Here is a 23,108-nt window from a genome sequence, read left to right as displayed (position 1 = left end):
GTCTCATCGCAAAGGGATAGGTTACTTGTGTCACTGTTAGTGCATGTTACTTTGCTAGTAGGTTCTAAACAGAGACCCTTTTCCATTTTGAGGTCAGATTCACCATTTATACCTTTCTTTCAGTGCATAAACTTACTCTTTTTGTGCGGTGTTCCTATTCAGTTACTCTGAGGGAGGAATCCATTGAAACAGCTGAAGTTTGAAAGCGGTTCATGCGGTCGGCGCTGGCTCTTCCTATGGCTCCTGTTCATTAAAGTACATGTGATATGCTCAGCTCATCTACACTCACACTTCTATCTAGTTTTTGATTATAACGATGACATAATAAAATCTTTAAGGATGTAATGCTTGTAGAGCATCTGTGAATATGGAGTCATTGCTCTGACTGCATCCCAAAGCAGCAGCTGGTGGCCAGGGAAAGATTTTATATTTTCACCTTGACTAAGCAGCAGTTTTAAACAGTACAACTGTGACCGATGGTGGAGTCTCTCCGGGTAGTGAGGGGCAAGTCTCATGTATGTTTTTGCCAGCCAAGGGTGTAAGATGCAATAGCTAAAACAAGGTATGATCATTTCTATAAAAGAGCTGTTGGTGCTTAAATTAGATGCCAGACCAGCCAGCTCTGAGGGGAGATCTGTTACAGAGAACAAGGCAGGCCAATTTTCCAACCACGTGTTTTAAAAAGGACATGGCATTTTCTTCTCAACTGGAGCACTGGTTAATTTATTTCTGTTGCAACAAGGAATTTTCTGAGACTAAACTCTGACTTCTTTGGACTGAATTTACCTTAGATAAGGCGCAGTTTTAAATGGTAAAGCAGAGCAAACTGATAACAAAGTTCACTGGTTAGAATATTCCTTGTGTGGTCTGTGCTTCTCTGCTCATTACAGAATGGACAGTTTGGCCTGAAACTTCAGTAGAAATTTTTATTTCATATGATCTTACAACACAAGCTATCAGGCTTATAAAATTACTTAAACGTAAGCAAAGTCAATTCACTGCAATATACAGTTATTAACTATTATTGTTAACAAGCATTCATATGTACCATCTGACTTGTCTTTCAGACAGAAGTTGGTTTTTTTTATGGAATCAATAATTTCCCCATTCGAGAGCTTTCATGAATTCCTCTTCAGTAAAAGAAAGCATCTTAGCAGCTTCCATGTGCATCTTAAAATAAATAAATGAAATAAATAATTAGGAGCAGAAGGTAAAATAGTATGAATGACCAATACAAAATCCTGGATAATTGGGATGGCTGAAAGGGGCTTCACATCAATCATTCTATTTTTTTTGTACTGTGATTTTGGTGGATCTTCACCTGTTTAAGCTGAAGCTGCTATTCATATTTTTCTGCAAAAAATTTATAGTGTAGGGATAATGTGACAAATTTTATGCTAAATTTTGCAACTTCAGCTCTAGTAAAACAGGACCAATAGCTTTTCTTTGCTTATATTGCTTTAAAAATATCTCAGTTTTCATGAGGCATGGAAATTACTGAAAATCTAACAACTCTTGTGACTTGTAGAGAATGTGTATAAGAAAACTGGTGTACATTCTTTCAAGCTGACCAATGTGCAGCTTAATGTTAAAGCTAATACAAATCTAATACATCATTAAGAATTCAACATGCTAGAGCCTCTAATATGCAGGATTTAATGTGTTAAATGAGGATTTAAAAAATAACATCATTAAAAATTAACATTAGCATAAAAGAAAAGAGTAACTGTACTACACCTTAACAAGAACTCCCGCCAGCTGCCCACTGCTAGCTGTGTTGCTGTGTGTCACACCATACATCTGTGGTCCGTTATGGCACAAATACACACACCCCCCACACGTGTACATGTGTAGATGTATACAAACCATACAGCAGTCTGAATTTGTATTTCCACTACATTACTTCAAATGGAGCAACCAAAAGGAACAAGCAGAACTTTTTAACTTATAACAAAGTTATTTTCTGTTCAAATAAGGTGATTGCTGGGAAAAATGGCGTCGCAGTCATCAAGGCTGGATGAGAAAACAAGCACTAAACCGTCAGTGTGTCTTCCACAGAACTACCTGTCAAAAAGGTGCAGCAGCCAGAAAGCTCCCTGGGCTCCAGCTGATGTCACAGCAGAGGTCACAGCTCTGCCACATGTCCTCACCCCCACTCTGGAGCATAATCCCCTTACCATCATCATTCAAAGTGGAAAGGAAAGTGTTCCAGCTAAATAGTTTTTGCTGCAAATTTTAATAAAATGGTTATGTTTTAATTTATATCTACAAGGAATCTGCTGTGGGGTTTTATATAGAGACAAACAAAGCGTATTGCAGTTCCCACAGGCAGTGTAACACCCTCCAGCTCTAAGGCTCAAAGTAACTTCTCTTAATCCCTTTAAAACTAGAATTTTCTATTAAAGTCTCTCTCTCAAGGCAAGCAGAGAATGGTCTGAAGAGACCAACTGAACACCAGCAACTACTTGCTGCCAGCTGCCACTCATCCTGCTACTGATATTTAATACCTTTTGGGGATTTTTCCCTCTACCATTCTTCATGTGGTAGTGCATCCTCACCTTCAGGCAAGATGTAACTGCTACATGCATCTGAGTCTGACACCCAAAAACTAAACAAATGGCCCAAATTAGGTTTTGCTCATTTACTCAACAAGAAGCTTGTGTGAAGCAGACTTGAAGTTCTTCAGGTGATTATGTATGCTGAGCATGTGTGAGCTTTAGCTGCCCTTCCCCTGTGCCTTTTGCCAGAAGCTATAAAAGGCAGTTAGCACCCTTCCCTTCCAGGATCTGGAAGGAGAGTAGTATTCTTCTTCTGTGAGTAAATAACACCTTTTGTAAGAAAAGGTAAGTGGCTTTCTCTACTATCTGCAGTTCTGACACAGTATTTATAATTTTTATAAAATATATTTAATGAAGTTTATCTGAGACTGGTTTTGGTTTGCAAACAGAAACACTGCTCTTTGACACTCATTTCAGTGAATTCATGTTGCAGAGGACAATGAGCTACCTCATGTAGATATATTTTGTGTCAGTGCTGTATTTTTTTCATCCTCAAAATAATCTTGGGAAAAGCTAGAAAGGCCAGCCAAAGGCTAAGCTAGCACTATTCTTGTTAGATGAATCTCCAAGATCTCCAATTCTCTTCCACTGGAAATGCACGAGCAGCCGCAGTTCCTCTTATTCCAGTTACCTATCCTCCTTGGCCCTGTGCTGGAGAAGCATTCCAGGTTTAAGGATGTATTTCCACATTGCAATTCCCAGTTCTTGGGATAAGTATGTGCATTTTCTTACATGAAGTTGCCACTTCATACAGAACTACTGTTTCTCTATGGGGGCTTAACAGCTTCAAGAGTGTTTACAAAATGTCTGGTGATCACTGCAGCACTCAGAGGGTAAATCAAATGTTCTATTTCCTTATCTCAAAGGCTGGCCCTTCTAAGGTGCTTCAGCTCAACAAGTCACCATACACTAGCTCCCTTACAGCTCTGGTTTCAGAGTGCAAAGAGAAGTGCCTTGGCTCCATCCTGAAATGAATCGCTTTCGATTCAGCAGAGCAAGCAGCTAGAGGTGAACTGCTCTATGGTGATCCTACCTAGTCAACTGAGAAGCCCACAGCTCTGCAAATCTCATGCAGCCTCTAAAGGAAACTGATACAACTGATAGCTCACAACCCCAAGTATTTGGCAAGTGAAAGGTGTGATGGAACTATTAATGCATTAGTAAGTGGAAAACCGTTTGATTTGGGCAACATCTTAGTATACATTCCTCTCACTTTATATTGCTTTCATGTAAATTCACAGATTCTTTCAATTTGTACCATCAAAACTCATTTCACAGGTCTATGCTGAAAATATATTTTGAGAAATATAAGGTATTTACCCCCTCTGCAGTGTCGGTCTATGCTGAAAATATATTTTGAGAAATATATTTGACACCCCCTCTGCAGTGTCAGAGGTTTCTCTTTCCAAGTGAAGCACCCCTCCTTTTTTGGGGCATCAGTACAGCTTTACCAAATATGATAGTTAAATATATTTTTAGCTATATTCTATCTTAATTATTAATCCACGTTTTGCTACAAGACCTTTCTATGAAAGCTGTATCACTAATTGTTCAGCTGTTAAAGAAACTGAAAGGCAGTCACCCCTGCCCTCCCTTTTATGCCCTGAGGGAGAGGAATGGAGTGAGATATGAAATGAATGTAGAATCAAACGACTTTCAAAATAAGGGTAGCTGCAAGTGCAGTGTGGATGGGAACAGCCTTGCAGATGTTACTACATTGTGTGTGATTCAAGGACACATGATATGCCAGCAATTACAAAAGGATCGAGATCAACTCCCCGCCTTCATTCTAGTAAATTCACACCTAGGTTAAGTCTTCTTTTTTTTTTTTTTTTCTTTTTTTCTCCTTTTCTTCTGACCCATAGAGAGATCTCAACCTGGGCAGAATTGTATGTGTATAGAACACCTTAGAATTTAAACAAAAGAAATGATCTTGGTAAAGAAGGACACACTTTGAGAACCCAAGAAGAACATAGGTCTGAAATGTAACAGCTCCCTCCTGAGAGGGCAAACTGTTACAGCTACTGATATGACAAGTAATATGCTGGGGGGAAAAACTAAAAAAACATCTCTCACATGCTAAAAGGAATTCTACTGACACAGCACCAAAGGGAGGTGCTGTTATTACCTGAACAGCATTTGTTCTTGAACAGATACTGTTGGTCCTAAAGCTTGTCATTAGTAACCCTTCAGCATGACAGGGTTTATGTTCCAAGTTAGGAATGGAGTCAATTCAAAAGAAGATCAGCCTTTGCTATAAAGCAAAATATTAGCAATATGCACTAATAAAAGTGAGGCTGCTGCATTCAGTCTTCCCACTCTCGGGGCTCCAGTTTACACTAATGCCTTACTTGACAAGAGACAAGAGAGGTTGTTAATTGAAATATAACAATATAACACTACTCTGGTCCTTACCTTTTGTCTCTTTAAAATATCAATTAACTTTAACTGCTTTTTAAAACCTGTCATTAGCTCTCCTTTTTGTTTCAGCAGTTTCTTGTTTTCTGTTTTTAAATCTTCAATTGTTTTGAGTTCTTGGTTAGCTACATCCTACCATGGGAAGAAAAGGAGAAATGTATTCATTATGAAAGCAGTGCTTTAACCAATGAAACTTGGCATTACATAACAAAATGACAAACAGCAGCGACACATGACACTTCTGAAAAGAAATGAGATTAATCAAACTATTCTCACATCAAAACTCGGAAAAACTCAAAGATGACAGCCAAGGTTTGCCTGTGCATCTATTAGGTGTGTATGTGTACTTCTCCCTATTTCTAATTTCCACACAGATGGGGAAAATCAGAAAAGCTCTAACTTTATTCTGTACACTTCTTCCTCTTGTATAGGTGACTTTGGTGACTTGCTCTAAGTTAATTTTGGGACTGTCTATAAGAGACCCAGCACTTCCAAAGCTGATCAAGCCTTTTGTCTCATTCTAGCTTGCTGAGTGATGACAGGTTGGAACTTGTTTTCCTAAGCCACGATACCTTGTTACTTTGCTTCAGTTTATTCAGCTCCAGTTTATACCTTTCCGCCTCTTCCAGGGCCCTGTTTAAGCGAACCTCTGTTGCATTCTGACTGGTTGCAGCCTGCTTTTGCACACGCTTTAGATTCTCCAATTCCTATTTAAGAAGCAAAGGATAAAAACAAACATTATGAAAAATGGTATTTTAATGAATCCCATATAGACAACACATTTACAGCAAGGCTCACCCTTGAAAACTTAAAGATTCTGTGGACTTCTTTGGCCTGCAGATAGAATCTGTCTCAAAGACCATTAATTCCACCATTAAAACAGCCCTTTCTCCTTTGAAATCTTGCAAAGGGATCTTTCTCATCTTTGTTTTGAACTTCTCTTAGAATAATTGTGGAGCTGATCATGTCAGACCACAGGATTGACTGAAAAACCTTGTAAATACTTAGTCAGAGAAAGAGAAAAACCGTCAGTATGTTGACTCTGGGGCAGATTTTGGAATGGTGGCCAGTATTCCCAGCTGCTTCCTCCCACCGTTCCTTTTACCTCTTTTTCCCCAGAGATTACTACATGCAGTTGCCAACAAAAAGTTAAAACAGCCTACTGAAGATGGCTGAGGGTAGTAACTAGTTCATCTAGCAGAAAATATTTCATCAAGTGTTTATGGCAACAATCAAAACAGCTCCCTCTTATCTCTGATGATAGTATTTCATAGTACTGTAAGTAGGGAAATGAGAAAAAGAGACCGAGATGAGGAGCAGCATAATGAGCTTAAAGATCAGGGAATATAGATAAAAGACAAAGCAGAAGAAATAAACAATTCTGGCAGAAAGAGCACATCTTGTCAGTTGTGAAAAAGAAAGACTTTTTTTAAAAAGATTATAAAATTTTTAGTAATGGGCACAGAAAGATTCTTTTAACCTAACCAGGGTAGACAGTGGGCTTGTTGTTAACCTTGTACCCTCAGACAGCTTTATTTATGAATAACTGTTGTATTTCTCAATGCCATACCAGCTCTTGTGGTGGTTACTTCTAATTTCCACATCACTTACCCAAGAAATACACAATAATTGACAAGTGTATGCAGCAAAGACGTTATGGTAAAGTTATTAACTGGAATAGGTATTTCTGGGAAACTTTGAATCTTCCCCAAAATGGATGAAGAAAACAGGAGAGTAAGATGAATCTCAGTAATCCTCCAAAATTCTATTGGTGAATGTGTCTCCTCCATGAGTTTACAAAATCTGATGTTGCTTCAACATTTTTATTTCATTGCTAGCCTGTCCATCTGAGTGATTAAAAAAAGATGGGTAAAAGCCTGGCTAGTAGGGGAGCAGAGCCCCTCCCTGGAACACGCGCATGTGCACCATCAGGGAAAGCAAATTTGTTTGCTGGGAACCGACCCCCACGTTTCCAAAGAAAACAACCTGCACAGCATACAAACCTCTTTGTCTTGTATTAAGATGGAGCTGTGAATAGGGTCAACTAAATCTTTCATGCTATGTATTTTATTCTGCATTATTATGAAAAGCTTTGGAATATAGCCTTTCAAGCACTTAATGACCAAAAAAATAGTCTGCATGCAATGCAAATTATGTATCAGCTAATCGTATCATTTAATGAAAGAATTCTAATAATTCTCTTAGGGCTTTTTGACATTTACTGCCATACATAATATCTTATCAAGGATTTTTTTGCAAGTCATCCAGTGAGGGTATATTGTCAAATATATTTGACTCCAAGTTTTTAATCTTAAAAATGCCTGAAATAAGTATTTTATAAGTAGGCAAGGTTTCTGCTATTTCTTCAATACTTTAAGTTAAAGCTGGATTAATTTTCTCATAAAATGTTTCTCTAAAAGGGGGAAAAACTGACTACTTTCTAAAACTGCATCCCATTTCAATCTCTGGATTTTCTCTACTGTTCTGGCATGGCTGAGGCACTTGAATATCAGTAGGAGGTGTGATACCAGAGAGCTGGTCTGTGAGTAACCCTCCCAGCAGGTTTTCTTTCCTCCCAGTAGCAAGCATACACAGCACTTCTGTCTTTAGAAAACTCACCTTTAGAAGGCAACACCTGTCCACCCCCAAAAATGTTTGAGAGAATGCTTGCTTAACATTGAGCCCTTCTTCAAGGCAAATTATAAAATCCCTGCACAAAGCCTTAAAAGGAGTAAGAGCAAAACTTTGGTGTTTCCCTCTTCAATATTATTCAACATTATAGCCACACTGAGTTAACCAGTGAGAGAGAACACAGAGGGAGGAATGTTCTTGTAGGCAGGTGGTGAAAAAAGACAGGAGAGGTGATAAAATTTATGAGATCAAATGAATGGGGAAAAAAAAAAAGAATGCTGTAAAGAAGAGGATAGAGGTTTTGGGGAGCATCAGAATTCAGCTGGCACCTGAGATGGGTGTTCAGCAGAAATGTTCTCAGAGATCAAACACCAAAAGAATTAAATGTAAAAATAAAAAACTAATTACTATGTTTCTGGTAAATTGTGAAAATTAGGTGAGAATCTTTGCCAGGCACATAAAATGAAAAGTAGCTGGGAGATTAATAACATTGTGTAAACTGTTGAAAATCTAAGGAAGCTCGAGAAAGTGTGTATCACAACTTAAGTCTGCTACTATTTATGTTGCAACAGAAACAGCAACAAAAGCAATAAAAGCCCCAAAATCAGATGTTACATTTGTGCTATTTCAATTATACAGAAAACTTTCTCTGAAAGTATGGATCTTGAGAGCTTAGCAGCACAGCAGTACAAATTCAGGCCCATGTTCACAGGAAATTGTTTTTAAACATACATCTAGAATTAATCTACAAGAACATTAATTATATAGCGTTGAATAATACTTCATAACTAAAGGATAACATAGTTTTCAGATTGCTAAGTGCATAGGAGATTTAAGCAGTTATTGCAGAATGATTTTTAAATGCATGTTTTTGGCAGTTAGATGATTTTCTTCTTGTAACAGAAAAAATATGTAAAATAACTTGTGAATCAGCAGAGAACTATTCATTACATATACCTGCCTTTTTTGCCTTCTCAGTATTTTAAAGAACTACCACTATTTGTCAAGATCATGTCTGATCAGTAATCTTGAGAAATTTTATGAAACACAACCTATTAGGAATAATTGAAGCAACTGAGGGTGGCAGATCCAGTGCAAAGACAAGTGAGGAAAGCAACCATATTTTGGATATGGTAGCTGTACAGCAGGAGTGAATAAACCTTTCATCACAACAGACATCTCAACACTGGGAAAAACTTTCTAACTGTGACTGTGTACAAGAACCAGCACAGACTGTCCAAGGAAATTACAGAAATTGCCATCACAGAAGTCTTAAATACAGGTTAAACAAACTTAGGTCCAGGATGGCTTGAATATAATCTATCCTGTCTTGGTTTAAAGGAATGGCCTAAATGGCTTTGGGCCAGTCTCTGAGCCCTATTTACCGTGAGCCGATGAGTCGTATGAGTACTACTATTGAATACTTTTCCTGACGGAATCAACAATCAGGGTACTTATTTAAGGGAACTTAAAACCTCCAAGAATATGCACATAAAGAACATTTTAGTTTTAAAATGCCAGAACTACATAATGTTAAGATGAAAGCATGCCTATACAAATGCATAGTATGATTTAATGAAAGTATAATGAGACTGTCAGGCTGAGTTGTGTTCTGTTTTCCCTAAATTTTAAGGGAAACATTCTCCTGGTTATATTACATGTACTACAATATACTGTATGTATTACATGATTTTTTTAAGTCAGCCTCTCTAGCTCTGAGTAATTAAAGAAAAACACATGCTGCTCTTAGATTAAGTTCCAAACAAACAAAGCTGTGTATGCAGGCCATCTGCTACAACTAGGCACGTATACAATTTTGCATATGTGGCCTACAGCAGGAGCCAGGTTAATTTTGGTGCATCCAAGTTGGAGTGACTGGTTTTCAAACAGTTCATTGTCAAGAACAAAGACACATCTCTTCCTCTACCTGCAGAAGACACTAATGTAAGCTGCAGGTGTTTGGTTTTTAGGTTGTTTCTTTTTTTAAAAAAAAAAATGTTCACCAGGTTCTACAGTTTACCATAAAACTCTTATTATCAGAAGTATTTTTTTAAAAACTATAATTAAAACCAGAAAAATAAAATTTCCCTGTATTTTTCAAGATTCTTTGTGAATTTGACAGCATTTTATTAAAAGGCTGTTTTGTCTCTTGGTGGGTCTTTTACACAAGAATTTAATTTTAAAATACAGAAATATATGATTGTAGAAGCAGAAGAAAAGCAATTAGCAAACTACATTATTTCTTCCTTTAAAAAAGTCATTAGACCATTAAAAAATACAATTCCTAAAAGTGTTATCAGAATGAAACACTAACGGCATCACTGGATATGAATCTATCAAACTAGGGTAGATTTGATGTGGTTTTTTCACTTTCATGAGATAAATGAGACTAATACCTGCAATACCTTTTCTAGTGCAATGACCTCTTGTTGTAACCCTTCACTTTTTTTGTTTGCTTCTTGTGACAATATTTTGTACTTTTCAGTCTGAGAATGTTGCATACTGATTGTTCGTTGCAGTCTGGTGTTTTCTTCTTCTGCATCTTTAAGCCGAGATTTTAGATTCTGATTTTCATCATGCTGTTTGACAGTAATTAGCAAAAAAATGCAATTAAATTATTGCAAGGAAGCAGTAGGATAATGTGATAGTAATGGTTTGTAAATAAAAGGCAGTAAAAATATACATATTGTAGATATGGAGATAGTGATTTTTTTTTTTTTTAAAATTATGCTATTTTTAAATGTTTAGATCCTTCATGATGGATTTCACAACAATTTTAAGCAAAGAAACAACTAAGACAAACCAAGAAAACAAAACACCAATTTACCAGGACAATACTTCAAAAACCAGTAACACTCTCCTTATTTAATTTTCTGCAGTCTTTTACCTGGAACTGTCTTATAGCAATATGTAAAACATTTAATTTCTCATAGTTCAAAGGTTTTGAGAACTATCAAAATGTTGTAGAATAATAGTGGCACACAGATATTTTGTGACATTTTTGTGAGAATAGCTAAACAGACACTTTAGGAAAAATTCTAGGAAAAAGAAGAGAGCATAACTGCTGATATATCAGTCCATTATGTTTTAAGAGATTATCTGGTTTTGATCCAGGATATATCAAGTATTCAAATTCAAGATTCTCTTATCAACTGAATTCTGGGTTAGCTTCATGACCTACTGGCAATTACATCCCACATTAAACATTATAGTTTCAAGGCATTTTTCTTTTATAACCTTTTAAAAATTTTAAGTGAATATTTATGTAGGTTATTTCAGAGATACATTATGCCCTTCATTTCTTTAAGAAAAAAAAAATCAAGGCACATACAGAAATTGAGTTTCCATGAAAACAAGTCTTTCTCTCCTGTCTCTCAGCCCACAGGAATGCAGGTTTCTCACCTGGGAAATGTATGTGTTTTGTCCTATGTTAAGAAACTCCCACTTCTTTATATTTAAAACAGATTTACTGCTTCTTTATAATAAATTGGACTGTGGACTGGAACAAAACACAGAATCTGTCTCAGGGCTTTGCCAGTATCAAGTTTTTGTGACCTTCTGAATATAATAAACTTATTTTCACACCAGAGAAACCAGTACCCAAAACAATACATCTACCTACAGAGTGCTGTAGGAGCAGGACAAGAATAGGTACGAGGTGGTCTTCTGTCATCTGCTATAGTAACTGAATTCTGTAGTATTTTTGGCATGGAATGATGAAGTTCAATAGCTACTGACAAAACTATATTTTATTTGAAAGTGAAAATGTCTTTAAAATCTAATGAAACAACTTTCTTCTGATCATAGTATTGAAATGCAGAAGCAAACTGTATTGATAAAAATGAAATTAAATAAAGTATAAAGTACAGAGATAAAATATCAAAATCTAATTCCTTCTAAAGATTTTCTCCAGGTACCTATATATAAAAAAACTTTATTGAATACCATGCTGCTCTTTAAATTAAAAGCTTGAGAGAAAACATATAGGTGGTTTGCCATATGTTCTGAATGTCATAATCGCACATTAAAACATTTGGGCCTGGGGAATAGGTTTTAAGGTTTTACAGTTCAAGAAAGGTTTGAGCATCACCTGAAAATATATTGCCAGACAGTGCAGATCATAAAAACTCACTTGTAGTACATGCTAACAGTAAAATACCAGTGTAGCTTCACACTGCCTTAACTTCAGTCTGATCTGCCCAAATATGTAATTCCAAATACAGTCCCCTACATCAAGCGTAATCTTGAGAACTCTGTTTCTACAGATAATAAAACTCAGCTCTTACCTTTTTCTTGCATTCACACACTACACTATCCAGCTGTTCCTGCACAACACGTAACTTTGCCTTAAGAAATCTGATTTGAGCTTCTGTGAATATAAAAAGTTACATTTAATATCCACAAGTACTTATTATTCAATGTAGCAAAGCAGCAAGACTGATGTAAGAACTCACTTTCATCTTCTTGTTTTTAAAAACACATTGTTTATAATTATTAAAGAGAAACAGGCAAATAAAACCTCAGATTTCTAAATAAATGTTGCAAGTTTCTCATTCTTAGGCAAAGCTTTGTATGCATTTTTCCTTTTACTGACTGAACTTGACATCTTTAAAATGTAAAAAACTCATAATTCTCAAAATTGAAACTTACTGGAAACTTCTGACATACTATGCTATACATTACAGCATTCCTTGTGACTGAAGTCAAGAAAACTATATTGTAGGGTATGTCTATGTTGCAATCAATGTATAGCTGCAATTTGTGTAGTTACACCCAAAGCAGTTTTAAACTGCTCATAACAAGCAATTAAATGTAGCCTGCAAAACCCTCCTAATAGGTAAATACCCCTCTCACACAGTAGTCTGTGCTTTTTTTAAAGTACACTGCTAATATTATTCAATTAATAGTTTAAAATTAAATCACTTTCATGAGATGTTTTTCCAAATGAAGTACTTCCTTGCTCCTGGACAGCTAAGAAACATACTGCTGTCATGACAAAACAAGCTGTGTGTGGACAGTGTGTTCTTTTACTCCCTATTCCCCACCATTTCCCCAGATCATTCACAAGGACTCCCCCTGAACTTCCACAGGCACAAAGCATGGAAACAGCATGAAGATCAGGTTGAGCAATAGAGGAATAACCATTATTCACAGCAGGTATAAGGGGAAAAGAATAAAGTGGAGGAGTATCCGGAGTTGAATGTGAAGGGATGGATGGGTATATGTGTTCATTTGCTTTAACAGGAATACTTTTAATTTCACCCAGCCTTCCTTATCAACTTATCAGCAGCTTAAGTTGTAACCCTGCATAGGTCAATAATAAGTAGGATTTAGGAAAACACCATGAAAAAATAAGATATAGACTGACTTTTTTTCCTCCTGTTACATCCTTATGAGCTTCTGGTAACTAGCGGCTATCCTGAGATGGAGACCATATTGAAGCCATCAAGTTTAATACTTTCATGTACTTCTATACTATTAAGTTGTTTGATTTTCTTCATAAAATAGATCATAGTTTGGCATTCACAATATCCTGTGGCAAGGAATTGGCTAATTTAATTATGCATTATGTGAAAGAAAAACACTTTGAATAGCTTCCTTTAAATCCAAGTTAATGTGGCATTTACTAGTGCTTGCATGACAAAAATTCAGCTTTCCCTTTACCATTCCTGTTTTCACTCCATAATCTTTCATATTGCCCTCAATTGTCTTGTTCTCAAATTGAAGATTCAAATTCAAGTTGTTCCATGCTTCTAATGGCTACTCTATACATACCCCTTCCTATATCTTTCCTAGTTCTACATACTGGTTTTGAGATGGGCTGTGCAGATCTGTGTCTCATACTCAATATGGGGTAGCACAGCATCTATTACATAACAGCATAATGACAACAGCACAATATTTTGTTTTCTGTTATCTTCTGAAAGATTTCTAACGATCAGTTTGCCTGAACAAGCAATAAGTTTATGCTTTTGGAGACATCCTAATTAGTAATAACTGAACAAAGTCCAACTCAGAAGTAGGTGTAATTGGCATTTTTTCTATCAGCATTACTTTGCACTCTTTAATGTTGAATATAAACCTCCATTCTATCGCAACACTCAATACAATGAGATTCTTATCCAACACTTTGATGTTGGTTTTAACTATCCTAAAATCATTGTTTCATATAGAAATTTCTTGACCAGCTATCATTCCTTTTTTCCAGATTATTTTTCTGTATATTGAACATCAGCTCCATGACAGATCACTCTACACCACTACCTGCAAAAACTGGTTGTTTTTTTAACATTTTCTTTCCTCTTTTACTCATTATTTTATTAGTCTACAGACAACTTCTCTTCTGTCTTAGACAGCTTTGTGTCATTAAGAGCACTTAGTAGTAAACTTGGTTGAAAATCCAAGAGCACTACTAGAATCAGGTCAGTACTGGGAGGTGGTTATGATCCAAAATTAGTTTGAATTCTTACAAAAGGTAAAGATAATTAAACAATTAGTTTCTAACTGGTCAATTTTAATCACCTGATGAGGCTGATAAGGGGAAGGGGGTATCACTTTATAGGATGGTCTTAGGTTATAAAGTAACCAAAAGTTTAGGGAATGGTAAACAAGAAAAGGACACCTGAGGGATTCTGATACCCTACAAGAAAGAATAGGTGTCTTGAACTCCTGAAAAAAAAAAAATCTGAAGATTAACATGAAGTTTGACAACACGTTCAGGTATTTTGTTTGTATGTGTGAGGATATATTAGATACAAATAGAGCTTCATCTTCAGCCTTCTGAATGTCTGTGTGCTTCTATCATTGCTTGTTACTGCAGAGTTGAGTTATAACCCACAACAACAGCCCCTGAGAAAAATAATGTGTAAGATACTGTGTTGGCAGAAAAATGGCTGTGCTGTGATAACCTGTGATCATGAAATAAAGATATGGAACCTAAGTCCAGGAAAAGCACTGCAAGAAGCTCTGGGAAAGGACAATGCTATGGAGCCTTATCAGCATGTTGGCCTGAAATGTCTAGCACAGGCACATAAGCCTAAGGAATCCCTTACAAGTCGATCCCCACTAGTTCAGTAACAAGACTATAAAAAAAGATATCTGAGGATCTGTTTTGAGAGACTTACTAACAGAATACTTGCACAGAATTACATGAGGTTAGAAATCGAGCTATTTCTGTGTTGGCATGCTTGTTGCCATCAAGCTGTTAGATTAAAAGATGAGAGTTTGTGCATATTGTACTACTGCAGTGAATCTCCGACTTCATGCTTGCTTTAGCATTGCAAGAAACTACATGAACCCACTTGTATCACACTAGAGCCAAGAAGACAGATGTGCATCGTGCCTTTAGCTTCACTGACAAATGCCACAATCCCTTTTCCTACTCTGTTTCTAGGACAAACATAAACACACCATTTGGAGTGGGAAAGTATCTGGAGGATTCTCATCCAAGCACTGTAGCTGAAACATTACTTCATTTAAGCCACTTGCCAAGATCCACAGCATTGATCTGAGGAAAGGCTTTTTCCTCCAAAGGCAGAATCTGTGCAAAGGACTGAAGCTCATCTCTTTGGAAAGACAAGCTTAGCATCATGTATTTCTATTTCCTCAGTGAAATTAATGAAGTGTTATGCACATTCTCAACATATGTAACCATCCAAATGTCTTCATACAACGGTGGAAAGCAAGATAAAATTTCCCTTTTCCCCATGATTATTCATATATGACCTGATCTTCCTCTAGGACTACATAAAGAAGAAAAACATTATTTTCCTTTTCCTTTAACTTAAGGGCTTTGGAACTTTCCCTGTAATTTCTACAGGAACTCTGCCTTTTTTTTTTTCCCCAGGAGAACCCATTTCTAACAGTCAGGAAGTAAGAATAAAAGTACTTAACCATGGGAGGAAACCTACCTGCTCCAATTTCATTTCCAGGGCTTGGAATAATATCATCATCTAGACAATCTGGTAAGCCTCCTCTCTCTAGTTTTTCTTCAATTTTGCTTATTGTTTTTGCTAAAGAAAAATCTACACAGTCCTCCAGTACTGCAACATGATCAGCACTTCGTACTTCCAGGTTTCTTATTTTTGAACTAAAAAAAAAAGCAAACTCTAGATTTAAAATTTATAATACAAAAAGAAATTTACAAAAACATAGCTTATTTGCTATTTTTACAAGTATACAGAGTTATTTACCTAACGCAACTTCATTGCTCGCATTTGTATGAAAGATGCATTAATAGAAATTTCTCATTTCCTTTATGTAAAATACCTTTACCATATTCCACATAAACAATTACAAGATTTTACATATTATAATGTAGGAAGCAGAAAAACAGCACCATTTTCTACTGAGAAGGTTTTAGCATGGTATTCTCATCCAACAACTTCATAACTAAATCAAAGTGAAAGACAAAAACAGGAATGTTCTCTTGGTTTAGGTACTATCCTCCGCCTTAAATTCTGCTATTTCCCCCCCCTCCAAAATTTAACTTTTCTAGAACTCTGTCCTCTTTAGCTATACTCATACCTTACTATCACAATTTCTGTACCTGACTAGGAAACTTCACTGACCCTAGTAGTTGCAGACCAAAGTTTTCATAAAACCAAAATACAAAGTATGTGACACATCTGCTACATAGAATATCTCCTCAGTTTTCCTTTATAGAAAGATGACATTAGTTCCCAAAGGATCTGAAGCTCCTAAATGCTTATTCCAATATATGCCCATCCCAATGCAGCCTCCAAACTCCCTCTAGCTGCTAACTTTCTCCTGTAACTTTGGGTTCACACTGCAGGTCCTGTATCTGCACTTCTAAACCTTAAGAAGTGGTGGCAGCATGACAGCCTCCCCTGAACTGCCCAGGGGAGGTCCAAAGGGTCCACAAGTGACTCCTAAGTCCTGATAGACAACCTCAGCCTGTGTCAATTCCATATTCTGCCACCTTGCAGACAAATTTCATCCTACTTTGCTATTTGTCCATATCTTGTGGCTGTTTTAATTTGCTCCCAGGATTTCATGCATTTCTCTACTCTTTTCTCTTGTCCAGATCTCCATTTCTTGCTTTTACAACCTTGAATTTGCTATCTACAGTGCTGAAGCTTTTCAGCTTGGAAGCCCTGAAAGCTGTGGTACTGACTCTCTCTTGTCCTGTGAGCCCAAGATTCACCAAAGTAGGGGAGACCCTTGAGGGCCTTGTGTTTCCCATCACAAGTCTGATCGCAAATCAGTCTTCACCACCTAAGTGTGCTCTCTTGTATTGCCTCAGATGATGTGTTTCCCACGTGTACACTCATTAGGCATCCTTGCACTGAAGGAGTTAACAGAGTTTAACTGTCAGCCTTGGGAAGTGCTTGAGGAGAAAGCAACAGTTTCATTGTTGTAATATTAATCATACATGTTCACTAATGTGATTTTTGGTGCTCTCTGCAAGTAAACAGAGATAGCTACATGGTGGAGCTGACTGAGGAGGACCAAAAGTTTGATACATTTATTTATACTAATATATATAAATATAGAAGAATACATGAATAAAAGTAACCTAATAGAAAAAAATAGCAACTAAAATATTTTATTACAAACAGAGATATGTATAATATACCTTGAAGCTGTTCTTTTTCCCTTATTTCCAGAGTATGGTCTGTTCTGAGCCACGGGCGCGGAAGCACATTTCTTCTTGTTTGCTAGCTACAAATTTTTTTCAGAAAGCAGCGATTTTTTTTAATTAGTTAGGAATTACTTTTCCTAGTGTTTTTTGTGGGGTTTTTTTTTTAAATATATTCAGACTCAAAGATACTTTACAAACCATGCTTTCCAAACTTTCAAAAGCAAAATTTTCCAGTTTTTTTTGCACTTGTCTTTATCTTGCAACTTTCATGTCCATATGCCCAAATTATAATACACCCAATAGACACTTGCTTATGGGAGTTTTTGCGCATGTGCTCAGAAACAAATTCATGCACAAGCAAGGCTCTCGGCTATTATCAAGATATTAACTACTGGACTGTCAACACAGTGTAGTTTTTCTTTGAAAAATGCTTATCATACCTTCAAAACCATGCTATTTTTATGCATTATTTTAATCTTCTAAATTCCCTGTAGAAGGAAGACCTAACAGTATTTTTGTTACTTTCACTCAAATAAACATTCTTCAAAAATTAGGCTTTTTTCTACTGTATTCTGGTAAGTAACTGAAGACAGTATTTTGGAAGCTTTAGCTTACCTCCCAAAAGATTCACTGTAACTGTAATTAGAGACTATTGAGTTTGCTCCTAATCTCAATCCATAAGTGGCACTGAGAAACCCCGGTAACACTGTTCCTGTAGCGCTGCTTTGACCATCATTTCCTCTTGGCTTCCCACATATATAAATCCCCTGTGTAGCACAGCCTCAAAACTGGAAGTAATATGTGGAAACTATACTAGAAGATAAATTAACCAGGGTAGTTTTGATTTTGATACCTTGGCATGTGAGTGTGTAAGAGATGAAACTTCAGGATAGAGTGGATCTCTGCAGAAAAAAAAAAATCACTGAACATGCATAACAAATTAAACATTTTACAATAAAAATTCAACCCCCTCATCAGAATCAGGAGAATAACATTTTATGTTTAGAATAAACAATATAGCTAAGGTGGGAACATATACCAAGTCCAGTCACAAATTCAGTCTCATTCTCTGTCTTTCCATTCCATTTCATTTGCTATCTAAATCACCTGGTGAATCTAGGGTATCTAATACAATAGTTTACTTATGTACCAGAATCTGAATCTCTTCCCTCACAATCCAGGTGATTGCTGCAACTACTGGCTTATTAGATCAATGATTCCCTCCACCAGGGAGTACCTGGCCAGTATGCAGTGTTATCAGCTTCAGCAAGAGAGTCTGATGGTCCATTACCAAAGATCATAGAATCATAGAATGGTTTGGGTTGGAAGGGACCTTAAAGATCATCTAGTTCCAACCCCCCTGCCATCAGCAGGGACACCTTCCACTAGACCAGGTTGCTCAAAGCCTCATCCAACTTGGCCTTAAACACTTCCAGGGAGGGGGCATCCACACCTTCCCTGGGCAACCCACTCCAGTGTCTGACCACCCCCACAGTGAAGAACTTCCTCCTAACATCCAATCTATACCTACCCTCTTTCAGCTTAAACCCATTTCCCCTTGTCTTGTCATTAGTTGCCCTTATGAAAAGTCCCTCCCCAGCTTTCTTGCAGCCCCTTCAGGTACTGGAAGGCCGCTATAAGATCTCCCCGGAGCCTTCTCTTCTCCAGGCTGAACAGCCCCAACTCTTTCAGCCTGTCCTCATAGGAGAGGTGCATCAGCAACAGCTCAGTGGTTAATATGCCCACCTGACATACATATCCCTAAATTAATACAAAGAAAATTAAGACATAAACCAAGGGCCTCTACATACTAAGAGGGGGTGCAATTGTATGCTCAGGTTGACTGTTGTCAAGTCAATTGACAGGGACTACCAAGTGAATATGAGGTGAGAGCAATTTATAAATGAAGCCTCACAGATTTTTCTCTGAAATATATATTATAAATATTGTATCCATTTTATAGATTTAAAAAAATGAATTAAAAAGCAGCTTTCTTATCTGCTTATTTGTCTGAAAACCATGCTTCCTAGTAACTGAACTTCAGGTTAAGTGATTCTTTTTAAAATCTGCTGGAAACAAGCAGAAAGTTTTAGCATGCTGTGTACTATTCAGGTCAAGTTTCTGGTCATATATGTAACTTTTGTGCTTTCAGAATGAGTTATGTGAATCTGTGTTATTGCACTTAAAGGCTACTTTTTTACTAGCCTTTACAATCTTTTACTTCAGTTAAAATGCTGGTTTATAAAAGATTTGGCATAAAATTTCTATTTCAGGCACATCAAGTCATCTCATTTTTTCTGCCCTGTTGATTTGAGCAAATGTTTAGATCTTGCCTTTAAAAATTTCACAGACATCCATTCATCAACAAGAATTATCTGCACAAAGCTCCAGATTTTATTAATCCAAAAAAAACCCACCAACCCCAAACTGGAGAAATCGTCTGTGTGTGGCTGGCAACAGACTTCAAGAATAGGATGATTAGTTTTTGTCTATTTACCCTATTTTCCTCATGCTCCCTTCCTATTGGCTAGCTTTAGGAGCATGCAGGAGGTAAGGATTTGCTGTCACAGAAACAGCAGTTACACGTTATTCTGAAAAATACGAAAATACAACACTTTCTATACTTAATTAAAAAATAATATTCTCTCCATCAATAGACCAATTTGTTCCTACAATATCTGTTGTCTCAGGGCCTTCTTTTTAAAAAAAAAACAAAACAAAAAAACACCCCTCATTGTTCACTCAAACCTGTTTAACCTTAATGGTTTCTTTTTTCTTCCCCATACATGACAACCCATTTTTAAAACCTCACAATACAGTTCTATATTGTTTGGTAAGTGAAATTAATGTGTAAATTCTGAAAAGGTATACAAATAAGTAGCTAGAGGATTGTGGCAACACTGAAACAGAAGCTAATGTTTAAAAATTCCATCTCTGCATGTAAACACGAGATGCATGTGCATGAGCAAACCCTTTGTGTTTGCTAATCCTATTCAAAGCCTATAGCGTGCTTGCCCATGCGCGTACAGTTCCCATCACCATGAGCCTGGCAATGCTCTGAAGAGTGAAAGTGTAAACAAAAGCTGATTTCAATGTGGTGTCACTGGAGCTGCTTTGTCTCCATGTAATTCAAGCTTCTCTGCAAAAATTATGCTATAAAAACTCCAGAACAACTTATTTGAAAATATACACTGACTTGGAGAGTGACTTTAGTATTTGTTGCCTTTTTTCTTTTACTTTGCTTACTCATTTCTTTCTCTTAACCTGTCTTTCCCCTGCCCCCCAATACTACCTCTTATTCTGCTTCAATTTCTCTCCTTCTTTCCAGTTGCTTTAGTGTTTGTTCTCCTTAAAGGAATCAATGGAAATTCAAATGGGTATTTCAAAAATCTCTCAAGTGCTTCCTTTAGATTTATGGCTTATCTGCTTGCACAATTTTGAAAGAAAAAAATTTTTTAATGAAATATTAAATACTTGGAACTAATCTAATTGAATGGCCTCAATGTTCACTCATGGTTAATCAGTATGCCTAATTCCTAGCACACATTTCTAATTTTTTTTACTACAGCATGGGATTTCAGTTCGTCTCTCACATAAGTGTTTACCAGAACACACACTGTGGTTGTTTTAAGGCGTTTTAATTTATGTAGGTAATTGGTAGATCAGCTGCTACTGTGACATGCTAATTGCCAATATTTTTCTTAATTCTTCCAGCACTCCCATTATTTATTTCAAATGTATACCATCAAAGCTGTTAACTCCCTTTGCAGGGCTGAATCCTTCAATCATATTACTTCATAAAACAGCCCTATAATTCAACTCCAGTTTGGAGTTCTTTCAAATCTTGTCTACTGATCAAAAATCCATCTAATAGAACAGAAAACTAAAGCAAGATCCAGAATTTGTTTGCAAAGCATGATTATACTGGTAACATATAGAGTTTGTTTTATTTCCCCTCTACAGCTGACAGATATGACTTTAAAATAGCTCATGAACAACTTTAACTATAGTAGCAAACTTCTGGCTATACCAGCCAGCAGACTTCCTGTCGCACCTTTTGGTGTACTGAAAATCTCTTTTACATTCATTAAAAAACTCACTTTGTGTTTTCACTTTTACTTTATACGAAAGTAATTATTTTATAATCTCTAGCAGATTTTCACATATATTATTTCAAAACAGTTTCTTAACTGCAGCTTAACATTTGAAGCACCATGTAGTCTGGCCCTGTATCTTCATCCAGATTAGTGGCATCACAAATTTAGGAACCTACCAGATCAGATCCTTGATAAACCATGTATTAGTCTATCTTAAATTAACCCCCTTCCTGTACTATCAATACACAAACCCTTGAACAACTAAGTAAATACGGCTGTGTATCCATTCTAGAGCTAACGGGTTTGAATGTACAAGCTAAAACTCTCAGTTGTACCTATGTTCACACAGGCCAAAGGTGTGTCAGCCTCAGAAGTGTAATGATATGCAGGTTCCAGAGGGTGGCAGCTGAATGTTTATCTGTCTTAGGTTTCTGTGTTTGGGTTTTTTTAATCAAGCACTTCCTGTCCCAGGAACGTTTAGGCCAAGTTAAATGTGAACCAGTATCTATCGCTTAGCTTTATCTGCTGAACTGGTTAAAAACTATCTATTGCTGAGTGTCTACTGTTTTGTATGGCAAAGAAACCTATTACCTTACCTTGCTTTTTTACAGATGTCAGCACTACTTGGCATCCTAGATAGAACATTTCAGCAAAACTAAGACTTCCGTGAAATAACAAGGAACATTTACTTAGTATCAATTGTTTCAAATAATAGGAAAAAAAATAAGACTCCACTAATCTAGTATGCTGCAAAGACAGACAAAATGGGAGCATGCCTAGTGCACTAGTCAGGGTGCACAGGATCAGTGTGAAAGATTCCCCATGAATTATATGCAGCAGTTGCAAAGCACATACCTCTGTCTGTCGTCTTCATGTGACTTAGTCTGTACTGAAACTGGTCTAGATAGTATCTCTTGTCGGCCTTTCTTTATTTAAAAAAAAAAAAAGTAAATTTTGTAGTAATATAATTCATTAAAGATTAATTATATATTCATAAATCACAGATCACAACTATAGTCTGCTTTAGAAAAGATTTGAAACTATAGTCTACTGTGGAAAAGAACTTCTCAAACACAGGAAAAGATGGCTAAAAATTAAAATGCCATTGTTATCCTCCAACACTTATTTCTGCTTCACAACATGTAATTGCCATTTGCCTGTAAAACTTTTGCCCAGTTTATTATCATCTGAGATGCTGTTACCCTCCTTCCTTTGTCCCTGAAATACAGTAGTAGCAAATGCACAGCAGGTGGAACAAATTTTCAGTTTTCCGTATTGCACAATAAGCCTTAAAAACAAATCTTTATTCATGCAATATGACCGTAATTGGACACTGATATGTTGTATGTACTTTAGAGAATAATTCAGTCTGAATGTTAGATTGCTTCTATGTTGCTAAGTTACGGTTAGAAAGCATAATCCAGAACAAAATGCAGTTGTCCTGTTTGACGTTTGGTTGGAGGTTTTTTGTGTTGCTTTTTTTTGTGGGTTTTGTTTGGCTGGTTGTTTGGGGTTTGTTTTTTTTTTTAACTTAGACTATTCTTTTGCTGTTAAATGTATGTGTGTGCAATCTGGCAGTGCCATTTGGTATATTAAGTGTCCTAAGAATATTTGATCTTCTGCTGTATTTAGTGAAGGGTTAAAAAAAAAAAAAAAAAAAAAAGTGAAGTGGTTTTGTTGTTGCTGTTTTTTAAAGGAAAGAGTCTAGATGCTATTTTGGAAGCTTCATCTGCTTCTATTCACATGCCAAGCAGTTAGCCTCAGCTTACCACAGCTAAAGAGAAGAATATGTTTTTACAG

General features: G+C 36.5%; 1 protein-coding gene across 1 annotated transcript in view; it reads right to left on the bottom strand.

Moving 5' to 3' along the window:
- Positions 1–1,092: 1,092 nt before the first annotated feature.
- The window catches only part of TEX9 (testis expressed 9), a gene marked incomplete at its 5' end in the record, with an annotated part of 22,833 nt that continues 817 nt past the window's right edge, over positions 1,093–23,108 (bottom strand). Inside the window, 9 exons of the mRNA XM_010166070.1 lie at positions 1,093–1,170; positions 4,974–5,108; positions 5,549–5,683; positions 10,013–10,186; positions 11,894–11,976; positions 15,518–15,696; positions 17,206–17,291; positions 18,065–18,113; positions 22,164–22,234. Of these exons, the coding sequence (XP_010164372.1) occupies positions 1,093–1,170; positions 4,974–5,108; positions 5,549–5,683; positions 10,013–10,186; positions 11,894–11,976; positions 15,518–15,696; positions 17,206–17,291; positions 18,065–18,113; positions 22,164–22,234 (990 nt within the window). The remainder of the gene's footprint in view (positions 1,171–4,973; positions 5,109–5,548; positions 5,684–10,012; positions 10,187–11,893; positions 11,977–15,517; positions 15,697–17,205; positions 17,292–18,064; positions 18,114–22,163; positions 22,235–23,108) is intronic.

This window comes from Antrostomus carolinensis, unplaced genomic scaffold (assembly GCF_000700745.2).
Source record: "Antrostomus carolinensis isolate BGI_N321 unplaced genomic scaffold, ASM70074v2 scaffold33304, whole genome shotgun sequence".
Lineage (NCBI taxonomy): Eukaryota > Metazoa > Chordata > Aves > Caprimulgiformes > Caprimulgidae > Antrostomus > Antrostomus carolinensis.
Note: the sequence above shows the minus strand (reverse complement) of the source record. Positions and strands in the feature narration are given on the sequence as shown.